General features: G+C 41.8%; 1 protein-coding gene across 3 annotated transcripts in view; it reads left to right on the top strand.

Moving 5' to 3' along the window:
• STK11IP (serine/threonine kinase 11 interacting protein) overlaps positions 1-1538 on the top strand; it is a 338389-nt gene extending 336851 nt beyond the window's left edge. For all 3 annotated transcript variants that reach the window (XM_053698220.1, XM_053698219.1, XM_053698221.1), the window contains exon 25: positions 1139-1538. In XM_053698220.1, the coding sequence (XP_053554195.1) occupies positions 1139-1276 (138 nt within the window). In that variant the 3' untranslated portion in view covers positions 1277-1538. The remainder of the gene's footprint in view (positions 1-1138) is intronic.
• Positions 1539-15339: the final 13801 nt, after the last annotated feature.

Below are 15339 nucleotides of genomic sequence, written 5' to 3'. Positions count from 1 at the left end.
GTGTCCTAAAGCTTTGGTATTGGTTCCCACAAGTAATGGATGACGCCGTGGACCGGACACACCAATGTTGGAGAAAACAGAATTTATGCTTACCTGATAAATTACTTTCTCCAACGGTGTGTCCGGTCCACGACCCGCCCTGGTTTTTTAATCAGGTTTGAAAAATGTCTTTCTCTATACACTACAGTCACCACGGCACCCTATAGTTTCTCCTTTTTTTCTCCTAACCGTCGGTCGAATGACTGGGGGGTGGAGCCTGAGGAGGGGCTATATGGGCAGCTTTTGCTGTGCTCTTTGCCATTTCCTGTTGGGGAAGAGAATATTCCCACAAGTAATGGATGACGCCGTGGACCGGACACACCGTTGGAGAAAGTAATTTATAAGGTAAGCATAAATTCTGTTTTTACTTACTGGAGTGTATTAAATTGTTTACAAAGAGCTTCTTTACCTTTATTTTATCAATTTAAATAGCCAGATTTGCTTATTGTATCCCCACCTATATTGAAAACGTCTATACTTTAGTAGAAAAGGCTATGCAAAGCCAGCAGAAGAAATTGCACTCCCAGTGAGGGTTGGGATGATATGTACTAAAATGTTAATTGGGCTTTTGGTATACAGACAGAGATAAGATAAGGAAGCATTTGTGTGTGTAGAAAGTGATAAGATAATGAGGTCTGATCTTCCCACAAGCTCGGACAATTTTAATGGGTTATGGTTTCAAAGAGCAAAAACAGCCATTTAATGTACAGTAATAAACCTAAACGAACAAGTAACACATTAAATTGGACACAATTTTACAGTATACTGTCCCTTTAAAAATGCTTCAATTCAAACTTAAAACCACTGACTTGTTTGTCAGTTTAAATAAGTGGATAAATGGTAGTTCACTTATAAATATTTAACAGTCCTTAGTTTTTAAGTAATATAGCAGTGCGCTTTGGAAACCGTACAAGCAATTGGTACCAGGAAATGTCCTTGAAAAAGATTAGGGAAGAATTGTAAATACAAGAATGTTTTCATAGAACACCTGCAGAATTTGTAATGATGTTTTTATTTCATATCTAACATAGTGAGATTTGCATTGTTAGGAAGTGCTAGACACAGCCAGCAATATTCACCATTTCTCGTCTCCTCACAGACGCAACAGAATGAGAGTGCTTGGCTCCTGTGGACGGAAGACCCAGAGTTGCCCCAAGAGATTGTGGAGTGGCTCCGAGTTCCATGGGAGGCAGAATACCACATCCACTTCAACCAAATAGTCCATGACTCACTGTAATGATTGCTATGTAGGGTGAAACCCCTCTTCCTTTAATCCCCACAGCTGCACTATATGGAAGGACCTCTTTCAGTCTGCCAGTGTTTTCCTTGCCTGTGCATACTTTATGCTGTGTTACAGGGGACTTGGCTTGCCAGTTGAAGGAGGCCACTTCTCAGCTACTCTGTACCTGAGAAATAAGTTTTGCACTTCATTTTTATATATATATATCTTCTGTCTTGTTTTAATGTAATGTAATAAAGTTTCTACTCCTTTTTTTAAAGTTTTTCCTTAACCATATGTTGTCCTGATGGGTTAGTAGAATGTCAGTCTATTCCAGGTGTAAAACAAGTAAAGTAGGTGAGACTTTTGACCCGAAAATACATTTTTGATTTACTATTTACTCTCGGAGGGTTTGTGTGTTTGGCTGTGAGTAATAAAGAAAAAATCTGGAGGAATGTAAAAGGCCAGAATGCTTTGTACTGGTTAAACGGATGTACAAGTGAAATTTAAAACACTTTTATAGAACACAGAGCATTTTCTAACACCTGCCCAAAGGGTTAAAGACATAGCTACAGTGTGGACAGAGCAGTAATTCACTACCGGGGCCTAGCTGAACACATTTAGTAGTAACTAGAGACATATGTGCCTAATCAGCAGCTAGCTCTCAGTAGTGCATTGCTCTTCCTATCTAGGTATGCTTTTAAACAAAGTATACTAAGAACAAAGTAAATTTTATAATCAAGTATCTAATTTTAAGAGACTTTTATCTGTATCATGACAGTATGATTTACGCATCCCTTTAATCTCTTCATCTTCCACTTCCTGCACTACACAGCTCCTCTTTTGGATTTCTTTGCACTTCATCAGAAACACATGCTGTACATTAGTTCTCATAAGTAACAGCCCTCATCTTTTTAATAGCTGCACTTTACTCCCTGGCTTTAAGTTCAATATCTCCAAATAACTAAAAAAAAATACAGATGCATAGTGTTTAGGTATGTTATCTAGTATATTTCAACTATTACTACAACATCTACTTATGTACAACATTTTAATGAGAGTTTTGGATCGATATGGTAAATTCCACTGCCAAGTGATTATGATATAGCTAATTCTGCTTGCTTGGTTGCTGCGACTATTTTTCAGTGGTAAAACTCCACCCACCATTTGCCGTATTTGGAGGAATCTGACTAGACCAATTACTGGTCTAGACAAAACTAGAAACCGTCATTTTGTTAGTAAAATTTCTACTGTTTTGCAGCACGTCATGTCAACCCTGATGTAATTGAGGCCAACTAGGGACGGATGTTTAGCAGGTTTAGTAGTGTGACTTTTGCAATCAAATAGCATCTCTGATTACTCATTATTGGAAAACCTACCATTCTCAAATAAATTGTGCAAAATAAATTAATGTATATTGCAAAGGTTTTGTATTACACATTTAATTATTCTGACGCAAATGTTACGAGAAATTCCTGGTTTCAGCGCATGCTTTAAACGATAAACTATACACTCTTCCAATACAACGCAAGCAAACAAAGAAAAAATGTGCCAACTTTACCCAGTAGCACTTTTTGTTTTTTAAATATATGTAAATTGTTCTGAATCCATTTCTACCTAATGCATTGCAGTTAAAGCTCAAACCAAGAACCTTCTGTATATGAGCCACAACACCTAAGGTATGTTGACTGTGAAATTCTTTGTTGGTATAGTTTATTTCAGGGTAAGCTCTCATGATTTAAAAATATTTGAATCAGTCATAATGACAACCTCTCTAGAAGTTTTCCTTTCTCCAACATTGGTGTGTCCGGTCCACGGCGTCATCCTTACTTGTGGGAATATCTCCTCCCCAACAGGAAATGGCAAAGAGTCCCAGCAAAGCTGGCCATATAGTCCCTCCTAGGCTCCGCCCACCCCAGTCATTCTCTTTGCCGTTGCACAGGCAACATCTCCACGGAGATGGTTAAGAGTATGTGGTGTTTAGTTGTAGTTTTTTTATTCTACTATCAAGAGTTTGTTATTTTAAAATAGTGCTGGTATGTACTATTTACTCTGAAACAGAAAAAGATGAAGATTTCTGTTTGTGAGAGGAAGATGATTTTAGCAGACAGTAACTAAAATCGATTGCTGTTTCCACATAGGACTGTTGAGATGAAGTAACTTCAGTTGGGGGAAACAGTTAGCAGACTTTTCTGCTTAAGGTATGACTAAATGTAAAGTAAGGAAACCCAGAAAGTGATAGGCAGTCTATAATATATTAACAACAAAAAGGTATCAAATAAAGTGCAAGGTGCTAAATAGAAACTCTCAAGTTCCTTGGTATATCACTCATTTACTCGCTCCAGCGTGGACAATGGAGATCTCACTCACCCAATCCTATGGAGAAGGCGGGTATCGCCATTCACGGCTGCAAATTCAATCCGGACGCCTCTAAGGGGGCACGGCCCAATCTCGGCCAATGGAACACACTCTGGAACGAGGCAGAGATCCCTTGCTCCGCCTCAACTTATTCCAGATACTTGTTCCTCCGATAGAATGCAGTATCCCTCCGCCAGTGACGTAGCAAAAAACAGTTCCTGCTTGCAATAGGGAACTGCCAAATGTAGAACAGCACACAATGCAATCCTTTTTGAAGAGTATAAGCTCGTAATGCACAGCAGGAAACAGCCAAACTCCGGACAATAATAACTTGAAAAGAGGAAATGTGGGCTGTTTCCTTAAAATTAATTCCTTTATTTATTCAGATTAAAATCGGCAAACACAGCAAGGATAGGGTATGGTGTAGAAGGCGCAGCACAGTCTGGCTTACGCGTTTCGGATGAAATCCGTAGTCATAGCCTACTGTGCTGTGCTCCACACCTGTTTAAAACTAGTTAAAACAAATGTGATTGGCGCACACATGAAAAACAACGCCTTCAAGTTTAACCAATACTAACAGTATGTAAAGTTAACCCACTAATGTAAGAACCGCACATTGCAATACATTGTCTGAGCCCATACAAACGTAATATACATACTGTGATAATTATGTGAATAACCAACATAGTGTTATGCATTACAGACAAAATGTCAAATATTAAGGGTTAGTAATCAATTATATATTACTAGAAATTCTATTGCCCAAATAGTGCGCATAGGAGACTCTATTAATATATCCTCATTCTCTAAGAGTTGAATCATTGCTCTTATCCTCTCTAATGCACTGATGGGCAACAGAATTCAAACAGTACCCTCAGTATAAAATACCACAATAGTTGATATCATATGTCAAAAATAGATAAATCTATTAACAAATCCTATAAGAATGAAAACATGCAATAAGCAAATAATTTTAATTTTAAATTTTAATTTTAAATGAATAGTAACCTGTCAAATACTATATGTTATAAAGATGTCTTGGCAAATCGTCATCATAATAACATATGATAAAGACAACAAGCAAACAAATAGGACATCCCCATATAGTAATTTAATGTGATTTGATACAGGTTAAGCACACATGACCAACCGATGAGTCTTACATTATAATAAACTAGGAGATCATTGGTAGGTGTATTACGAAATACCATAATACTATTCCCACAGGTTCATTACGTCATATCTTGAATTTAGACCATCAGGCACCCGAGTGCCTAAGGTAAAAATCCAAAAAGCTTCGCGTCTGGCTAGCAATTGGTCCAAATTTCCCCCCCTCACAGGTCTAGAAACTTTCTCAATAGCACACCATGTAAATCCTTTGAGGTTATTATCATGGTAGACTCCAAAGTGTTGTACTATTGGAGTCGTGGATCTCTTAGTAGAGAAAGAGGAAAGATGTTCCCTAATTCTAGAGTTCAGGTCTCTGGAGGTGAGTCCCACATATTGAATCTGGCACAATGTGCATTCAATCATATAGACTACCGATTCCGTTTTACAATTCATACAGGAATTGATTTTGTAGCTTTTCCTCGTTTTTGCACTCATAAATTCCTTTGTCACCTTGGCATAATCACAGGGCTTGCACTTCCTGTGACCGCATCTATACATCCCAGTATGTACCAACCATGATCCCCTCTCATCTTTGTCAGTTTTTAACAGGGTTGGCGAGAGAATAGAGCCCAATGTGGGGCTCTTCCTGTAGGCACATCTGAGCCCTTGTCGGACTGTATCAACCAATTTATCCTCTGCCTTCAATATTGGAAAATGTTTCCTAATAATCTCACATACCTGAGGATATTGGGTACTGTGTGTTGTAACAAAAGTAATTCCCTGTTTGGTTGTACTGTGCTTATCTTTAGTTTTCAGTAAGCTCTCTCTAGGTATTACCTGTACAGATTCTCTTGCCCTTTTGATCACTTTTTTGGGATACTTTCTCTCTTTTAATCTCATCTCCAATCTGTCTGCCTCCTTGCAAAAGTCCTCATTGGAGGTACAGTTCCTTTTAATCCTGGTATATTCTCCTTTGGCAATGGCAAAGGGAACATGTCTGGGATGACAGCTTGTTCCTAAGAGTAAGGAATTCCCTGAAATGGATTTTCTGAAAATCCTGGAAAGTATTCTGCCATCTGAACTGCCCTCCAATGTAATATCCAGATAGTTAATAGAACTCTGACTCGCTTCAAAAGTGAAGCTTAGTCCAATATCATTATGATTAAGATAGTCAATGAATCCCTGAATGTCAGACTGATTACCCGACCAGATGAAAAGAAGATCATCTATGTATCTCCTATAAAAGGAGATACATTTCTTGTAAGGGTTTCTATCTCCAAAGATGTGGTAGAACTCCCACCAGCCCAAAAAAAGATTGGCAAAGGAGGGAGCAAATTATTACGTTTGTATGGGCTCAGACAATGTATTGCAATGTGCGGTTCTTACATTAGTGGGTTAACTTTACATACTGTTAGTATTGGTTAAACTTGAAGGCGTTGTTTTTCATGTGTGCGCCAATCACATTTGTTTTAACTAGTTTTAAACAGGTGTGGAGCACAGCACAGTAGGCTATGACTACGGATTTCATCCGAAACGCGTAAGCCAGACTGTGCTGCGCCTTCTACACCATACCCTATCCTTGCTGTGTTTGCCGATTTTAATCTGAATAAATAAAGGAATTAATTTTAAGGAAACAGCCCACATTTCCTCTTTTCAAGTTAAGGTATGACTAGCCATATTTCTAACAAGACTGTTTAATGCTGGAAGGCTGTCATTTCCCCTCATGGGGACCGGTAAGCCATTTTCTTAGTCTCAAACAGAATAAAGGGCTTAATATGGGCTATAAAACTGGTAGACACTTTTATGGGCTAAATCGATTGCTTTATTTGGACATTTTATACATGTTTATTCTGATAATTCACACATAAACTTGGGGGACGTTTTTTAACGTCAGGCACTATATTAGACACCTTTTCCAGTAAGGAAGGGCCTTCCCAGTTGTAGGCTGAGCCTCATTTTCGCGCCATTACTGCGCAGTTGTTTTTGAGAGCAAGACATGCAGATGCATGTGTGAGGACCTGAAAGTAGTTGGAAAACTTCCTAGAAGGCGTCATTTGGTATCGTATTCCCCTCTGGGCTTGGTAAAGTCACAGCAAAGGCTGTAGCTGGGACTGTATAGGGGTTAAATCTGTAACCGGCTCCGGTTTCGTTATTTTAAGGGTTAAAGCTCTGAAAATTGGTGTGCAATACTTTTAATGCTTTAAGACACTGTGGTGAAAGTTTGGTAAATTTTGAACAATTCCTTCATATTTTTTCACATATTCAGTAATAAAGTGTGCTCTGTTTAAAATTTAAAGAGACAGTAACGGTTTTGTTTTAAAACGGTTTTTGTGCTTTATTGACAAGTTTACGCCTGTTTAACATGTCTGTGCCTTCAGATAAGCTATGTTCTATATGTATGAAAGTCAATGTGTCTCCCCCTTCAAAATTGTGTGATAATTGTGCCATAGCGTCCAAACAATGTAAGGACAGTACTGTCACAGATAATGAAGTTGCCCAAGATGATTCATCAGATGAAGGGAGTAGACATGGTTCTACATCATCTCCTTCTGTGTCTATACCAGTTTTGCCCACGCAGGAGGCCCCTAGTACTTCTAGCACGTCAATGCTTATTACCATGCAGCAATTGACGGCTGTAATGGATAACTCCATAGCAAATATTTTATCCAAAATGCCTGCATATCAGAGAAAGCGCGATTGCTCTGTTTTAAACACTCAAGAGCAGGAGGGCGCTGATGATAATTGTTCTGTCATACCCTCACACCAATCTGAAGGGGCCATGAGGGAGGTTTTGTCAGATGGGGAAATTTCAGATTCAGGAAAAATTTCTCAACGGGCTGAACCTGATGTTGTGACATTTAAATTTAAATTAGAGCACCTCCGCGCACTGCTTAAGGAGGTGTTATCTACTCTGGATGATTGTGACAACTTGGTCATTCCAGAAAAATTATGCAAGATGGACAAGTTCCTAGAGGTTCCGGTGCACCCCGACGCTTTTCCTATACCCAAGCGGGTGGCGGACATAGTGAATAAGGAGTGGGAGAAGCCCGGCATACCTTTTGTTCCCCCTCCTATATTTAAGAAATTATTTCCTATGGTCGACCCCAGAAAGGACTTATGGCAGACAGTCCCTAAGGTCGAGGGGGCAGTTTCTACTCTAAACAAGCGCACTACTTTTCCTATCGAGGATAATTGTGCTTTCAAAGATCCTATGGATAAAAAATTGGAGGGTTTGCTTAAAAAGATTTTTGTACAGCAAGGTTACCCTCTACAACCCATTTCGTGCATTGTTCCTGTCACTACAGCAGCGTGGTTCTGGTTCGAGGAACTAGAAAAGTCGCTCAGTAGAGAGACTCCATATGAGGAGGTTATGGACAGAGTTCACGCACTTAAGTTGGCTAACTCTTTTATTTTAGATGCCGCTTTGCAATTAGCTAGATTAGCGGCGAAAAATTCAGGGTTTGCAATTGTGGCGCGCAGAGCGCTTTGGCTAAAATCTTGGTCAGCGGATGTATCATCCAAGACAAAATTGCTTAACATCCCCTTCAAGGGTAAAACTCTCTTTGGACCAGAATTAAAAGAGATTATCTCAGACATCACTGGGGGAAAGGGCCACGCCCTCCCACAAGATAGACCTTTCAAGGCCAAGAATAAGTCTAATTTTCGTTCCTTTCGTAATTTCAGGAACGGACCGGCCTCTAATTCGGCATCCTCTAAGCAAGAGGGTAATGCCTCACAGTCCAAACCAGCCTGGAAACCGATGCAAGGCTGGAACAAGGGTAAGCAGGCCAAGAAGCCTGCTACCGCTAACAAAACAGCATGAAGGAGTAGCCCCCGATCCGGGACCGGATCTAGTGGGGGGCAGACTCTCTCTCTTTGCTCAGGCTTGGGCAAGAGATGTTCAGGATCCCTGGACGCTAGAAATAGTTTCTCAGGGTTATCTTCTGGAATTCAAGGAACTACCCCCAAGGGGAAGGTTCCACTTGTCTCACTTATCCTCAAACCAAATAAAGAGACAGGCGTTCTTAAATTGTGTAGAAGACCTGTTAAAGATGGGAGTGATACACCCAGTTCCAATGACGGAACAAGGAATGGGATTTTACTCAAATCTGTTCGTAGTTCCCAAAAAAGAGGGAACCTTCAGACCAATTCTGGATTTAAAGATCCTAAACAAATTTCTCAGGGTACCATCGTTCAAAATGGAAACCATTCGAACGATTCTACCCACTATCCAGGAAGGTCAATTTATGACTACCGTGGATCTAAAGGATGCGTACCTACATATTCCTATCCACAAAGAACATCATCAGTTCCTAAGGTTCGCCTTTTTGGACAAACATTACCAGTTTGTGGCCTTCCCATTCGGATTAGCCACTGCTCCAAGGATTTTCACAAAGGTACTCGGGTCCCTTTTAGCGGTTCTAAGACCGAGGGGCATTGCAGTAGTACCATACTTGGACGACATTCTAATACAAGCGTCGTCCCTTTCAAGAGCAAAGGCTCATACAGACATCGTTCTGGCCTTTCTCAGATCTCACGGATGGAAGGTGAACATAGAAAAAAGTTCTCTGTCTCCGTCAACAAGAGTTCCCTTCTTGGGAACAATAATAGATTCCTTAGAAATGAGGATTTTTCTGACAGATGTCAGAAAGTCAAAACTTCTAAGCGCTTGTCAAGTTCTTCATTCTATTCCACGTCCTTCCATAGCTCAGTGCATGGAAGTAGTAGGGTTGATGGTTGCAGCAATGGACATAGTTCCTTTTGCGCGAATTCATCTAAGACCATTACAACTGTGCATGCTAAAACAGTGGAATGGGGACTATACAGACTTGTCTCCAGTGATTCAAGTAGATCAGAAGACCAGAGATTCACTCCGTTGGTGGCTAACCCTGGACCACCTATCCCAGGGAATGAGCTTCCGCAGACCAGAGTGGGTCATTGTCACGACCGACGCCAGTCTAGTGGGCTGGGGCGCGGTCTGGGAATCCCTGAAAGCTCAGGGACTATGGTCTTGGGAAGAGTCTCTTCTCCCGATAAACATTCTGGAACTAAGAGCGATATTCAATGCTCTCAGGGCTTGGCCTCAGCTTGCAAAGGCCAGATTCATAAGATTCCAATCAGACAACATGACGACTGTTGCGTTTATCAATCATCAGGGGGGAACAAGGAGTTCCCTGGCGATGAAAGAAGTGACCAAAATAATACAATGGGCGGAGGATCACTCCTGCCATCTATCTGCGATCCACATCCCAGGTGTGGAAAACTGGGAAGCGGATTATCTGAGTCGTCAGACATTCCATCCGGGGGAGTGGGAACTCCACCCGGAGATCTTTGCCCAGTTGACTCAATTATGGGGCATTCCAGACATGGATCTGATGGCGTCTCGTCAGAACTTCAAGGTTCCTTGCTACGGGTCCAGATCCAGGGATCCCAAGGCGACTCTAGTGGATGCACTAGTAGCACCTTGGACCTTCAACCTAGCTTATGTGTTTCCACTGTTTCCTCTCATTCCCAGGCTGGTAGCCAGGATCAAACAGGAGAGGGCCTCGGTGATCTTGATAGCTCCTGCGTGGCCACGCAGGACTTGGTATGCCGACCTGGTGAATATGTCATCGGTTCCACCATGGAAGTTACCTTTGAGACAGGACCTTCTTGTTCAGGGTCCATTCGAACATCCAAATCTGGTCTCCCTCCAGCTGACGGCTTGGAGATTGAACGCTTGATTCTATCAAAGCGTGGGTTTTCAGATTCTGTGATAGATACTCTGGTTCAGGCCAGAAAACCGGTAACTAGAAAGATTTACCATAAAATATGGAAAAGATATATCTGCTGGTGTGAATCCAAGGGATTCCCATGGAATAAGATAAAAATTCCTAAGATTCTTTCCTTTCTGCAACAAGGTTTGCATAAGAGATTATCTGCGAGTTCTCTAAAGGGACAGATTTCTGCTTTATCTGTCTTACTACACAAACGACTGGCAGCTGTGCCAGATGTTCAAGCATTTGTTCAGGCTCTGTTAAGGATCAAGCCTGTTTACAGACCTTTGACTCCTCCCTGGAGTTTGAATCTAGTTCTTTCAGTTCTTCAAGGGGTTCCGTTTGAACCTCTACATTCCATAGATATTAAGTTGTTATCTTGGAAAGTTTTGTTTTTGGTTGCTATTTCTTCTGCTAGAAGAGTTTCAGAGTTATCTGCTCTGCAGTGTTCTCCGCCCTATCTGGTGTTCCATGCAGATAAGGTGGTTTTGCGTACTAAGCCTGGTTTTCTTCCAAAGGTTGTTTCTAACAAAAATATTAACCAGGAGATAGTTGTACCTTCTTTGTGTCCGAATCCAGTTTCAAAGAAGGAACGTTTGTTACACAATTTGGACGTAGTCCGTGCTCTAAAATTCTATTTAGAAGCTACAAAAGATTTCAGACAAACATCTTCTCTGTTTGTCGTCTATTCTGGTAAAAGGAGAGGTCAAAAGGCGACTTCTACCTCTCTTTCCTTTTGGCTTAAAAGCATCATCCGATTGGCTTACGAGACTGCCGGACGGCAGCCTCCTGAAAGAATCACAGCTCACTCTACTAGGGCTGTGGCTTCCACATGGGCCTTCAAGAACGAGGCTTCTGTTGATCAGATATGTAAGGCAGCGACTTGGTCTTCACTGCACACTTTTGCCAAATTTGACAAATTTGATACTTTTGCTTCTTCAGAGGCTATTTTTGGGAGAAAGGTTTTGCAAGCCGTGGTGCCTTCCGTTTAGGTAACCTGATTTGATCCCTCCCTTCATCAGTGTCCTAAAGCTTTGGTATTGGTTCCCACAAGTAAGGATGACGCCGTGGACCGGACACACCAATGTTGCAGAAAACAGAATTTATGCTTACCTGATAAATTACTTTCTCCAACGGTGTGTCCGGTCCACGGCCCGCCCTGGTTTTTTAATCAGGTCTGATGAATTATTTTCTCTAACTACAGTCACCACGGTACCATATGGTTTCTCTTATTTTTTCCTCCTGTCCGTCGGTCGAAGGACTGGGGTGGGCGGAGCCTAGGAGGGACTATATGGCCAGCTTTGCTGGGACTCTTTGCCATTTCCTGTTGGGGAGGAGATATTCCCACAAGTAAGGATGACGCCGTGGACCGGACACACCGTTGGAGAAAGTAATTTATCAGGTAAGCATAAATTCTGTTTTTCACAATGTCACATTCAAATATAGACCCAGGTGTAATGTATTCACAGATGGAGTCTATACAAATCTTGTTTAGAGAATGTTTTGTGCTATATATGGAAAATGTGCATATTTTATATTTATTTCTAAAGGTAGTGAGAGTCCACAAAACCCTATTTCCTTCCTGAGATAGGGAGAGTCCCCGGTTTCATTCCTTACTGTTGGGAAATACAACACCTGGCCACCAGGAGGAGGCAAAAACACCCCAGTCAAAGGCTTAAATATCCCTCCCACTTCCTCATTACCCCAGTCATTCTTTGCCTTTTGTCACGTTAAGAGGTGGCAGAGAAGATTCGGAGAGCCCTGAAAAAGGGTATCTGCCCTTCAAGAAAGGACTGGAGTTTTAAGTAATCATGTCAACCTCTCAGTGAGAGTATTGATGAAAGTTAGTCTGGAGATGCAGGGAAACTATCCAGATTACTGCTTACAGCTCCTAAGCAATCAGTGTTGACGAGTTTCACTGCCTGCTTTCTCTCACTCAAGTCTATGTCAGGAGCACTGCTATATGACTGTCACACTTGAGAGGCTGTGTTCTGTTCCACAACATGGATCCTGGAGGTAAGATCGTTTAAATTTTTATACCTTGATAGGATCCAGGGTTATTATCCTCTGAAGGGGGTTTATTGAACAGTTGGGGTTAATTAATCAGTGTATTAATTATTTACATGCTGCTTTGTGTGATTTTTTCCTGGGCTGATAGACTGTGTGTTTTTGGCTGAAACAAACAGGTTTCACTTTCGTTTTTGAAAGTGCTGCACAGCTCCTATTACTTGCTGTACTTGTATTAACAGGGAGTACTGTCTTGCACTCCATGTGACCGGGTGTGGTCTATGTTCATTTCCTCCATTCCGGCTGAGTTTTGAACCTAAAGAGAGCGTTTCCTTTGTTAACTGTCTAAGTCTAGGAGGTGGTGAGTGCCCCAGCCATTGGGAGTATAAAGGTGCAGTTTTCTATAATAAAAAATGTTTTTATTTGTGTCGTTCTGTGGGTATAACCTGAGCTATGGAGGACTCAGACATGTTAGAAGGTACTCCTTCTGTACTAAATCATACATGTTTATATTGTGAGGAAGCGATGATTTTCACGCCCACTCAATTATGTTCCACATGCATTAACACCTTTATAAAGTCTAAGAAGGGAGAAAAGCCTGCTAAGGCTCTTAGTTCCTCTGAGCCGTCTACCTCTCAGGATTCGGCGTCCCGTGAGATTACTACCCTTGCTACATTAACTACTCCACATGCAGTTCCCCGTAGCACATCTGATCCTCCATCCGGAGGGGGCCTTGTTCCTGCGAACTTTGCCGCGCAGTGCATTACCTCGCTCTAACAAACACAAGAGAAAGGTTAAACATAGCTCTCCTGACCCGGAGTCATCTAAATATTTATCGGATTTAGCTATTGTGTCCCAGTTATCCGATGATGTGTTAACCACTGTAGCTTCAGAGGGTGGACTTTCTTGGTCAGGGTCCTTAGCATCTAAGCCTCTTGCTGTGGAGGAACCATCCTTTAGTAAAAAAAACACAGGTGCTCAAATTTAAAACTAAAGGAAGTTCGGTCTACGTTAGAGGTTCCAGAGGCCCGCTGCCTGAAGAACTTATGATACCTAAATTAAACAGCGTTTGACTTTTCCTTTGCCGGTTAAGATGGCGAACATTATTAAGAACGAATGGGAAAGAATTGGTTCTTCCTTTTCCCCCTCGTCTACTTTTATAAAGTTGTTCCCAGACTCTCAACTGCATTTGTGGGGCTTCATTCCTAAGGTGGATAGTGCTATCTCTACACTTGCTAAACGTACTACTATACCTCTTGAGAATAGCTCTTCGTTCAGAGAGCTGATGGGTAAGAAAATGGAAACCTTTCTGAGAAAGATGTTTCAACATACAGGATTTTTGTTTCAACCGGCGGCTGCAGTTTCCGGAGCAGCTACTTACTGGTGCAACTCTTTGTCTGAACTCATTGAGGTGGAGTCTCCCCCTTGAGGATATTCAAAACAGAATTAAAGCTCTGAGAATTGTTAATCCTTTTATCTGTAATGCGAACATGCAAATTATTTGCCTAAATGCAAAGGCCTCTGGCTTTGCGGTCCTAGCCCGCCGGGCACTCTGGTTGAAGTCTTGGTCTGCGGTTATGACCTCTAAATCCAGACTCCTTTCTCTTCCCTTCAAGGGAAAGATTTTATTTGGTCCAGGCCTGGACTCCATTATTTCTACGGTTACCGGAGGCAAGGGTGCCTTCCTACCACAAGATAAGAACAAGTCTAAGGGACGACCATCTTCTAATTTGTGTTCAAATTCCAATGACAACAATCCTCCTCCAAGCTCGAGCAACCCAAGAGTACTTGGAAGCCTGCTCAGTCCTAGAATAAATCAAAGCAGAATAAGAAGCCCGCCAAAAACAAATCGGCATTAAGGGGCAACCCCCGATCTTTTCTTTTTTTTTTTTTCAGACGCCTGGTTCAAGGACGTACAGGATCCTTGGGTCCTGGAAGTGGTGTCTCAGGGATACAAGATAGGCTACAAGTCTTATCTGCCAAGGTGCAGATTCCTTTTCTCTAATCTGTCTACCAGACCAGAAAAGAGGGATGCCTTTCTAGGGTGCGTTGGGGATCTATCTTCCTTAGAAGTTGTTGTCCCGGTGCCTATCGAAGGAAGAGTTTGAGGTTTTATTCAAACCTTTTCGTGGTCCCAAAGAAGAAGGGAACTTTCCGCCCGATTCTCGACCTAAAGTGCTTAAACAAATTTCTCAGTGTCACTTCCTTCAAGATGGAGACGATAAGGTCCATCCTTCCTTTAATTCAGGAAGGCCAGTTTATGACCACTATATATCTGAAGGACACTTACCTTCATGTTCCAATCCACAGGAAAAACTTTATGTTCCTCAAGGTTTGCATTCCTGGACCAGCACTTCCAGTTCATTGCCCTTCCATTTAGCCTAGCTTCTGCTCCAAGAATCTTTACAAAGGTTCTGGGGGCTCTTCTAGCCGTTGCCAGAACTCAGGGTATTGCAGTAGCCCCATATTTGGACGATATTCTGGTGCAAGCACCATCCTTCGTCTTGCGGGAGAATTCGAGTCCCTTCTCAGTCTTCTTCGATCACATGGATGGAAGATAAATTTGGAAGAGTCCTCTTATCCCAAGTACCAGGGTGGAATTCCTGGGTAATATAATAGACTCCATATCCATGAGGATATTTCTAACAGACCAGAGACGTTGCAAGCTAACTTCGGCATGTCTTGCCCTCCGGGCCTCCTTGAGTCCCTCTGTGGCTTAGTGTATGGAGGTGATTGGTCTCATGGTGTCCTGCATGGACATCATTCTTTTTGCCAGGTTCCATCTCAGACCTTTACAACTGTGCATGCTTAGGCAGTGGAACGGTGATCATTCAGATCTGTCTCAACAGA

Source organism: Bombina bombina, chromosome 1, assembly GCF_027579735.1.
Source record: "Bombina bombina isolate aBomBom1 chromosome 1, aBomBom1.pri, whole genome shotgun sequence".
NCBI classification, from domain to species: Eukaryota; Metazoa; Chordata; class Amphibia; order Anura; family Bombinatoridae; genus Bombina; species Bombina bombina.
Note: the sequence above shows the minus strand (reverse complement) of the source record. Positions and strands in the feature narration are given on the sequence as shown.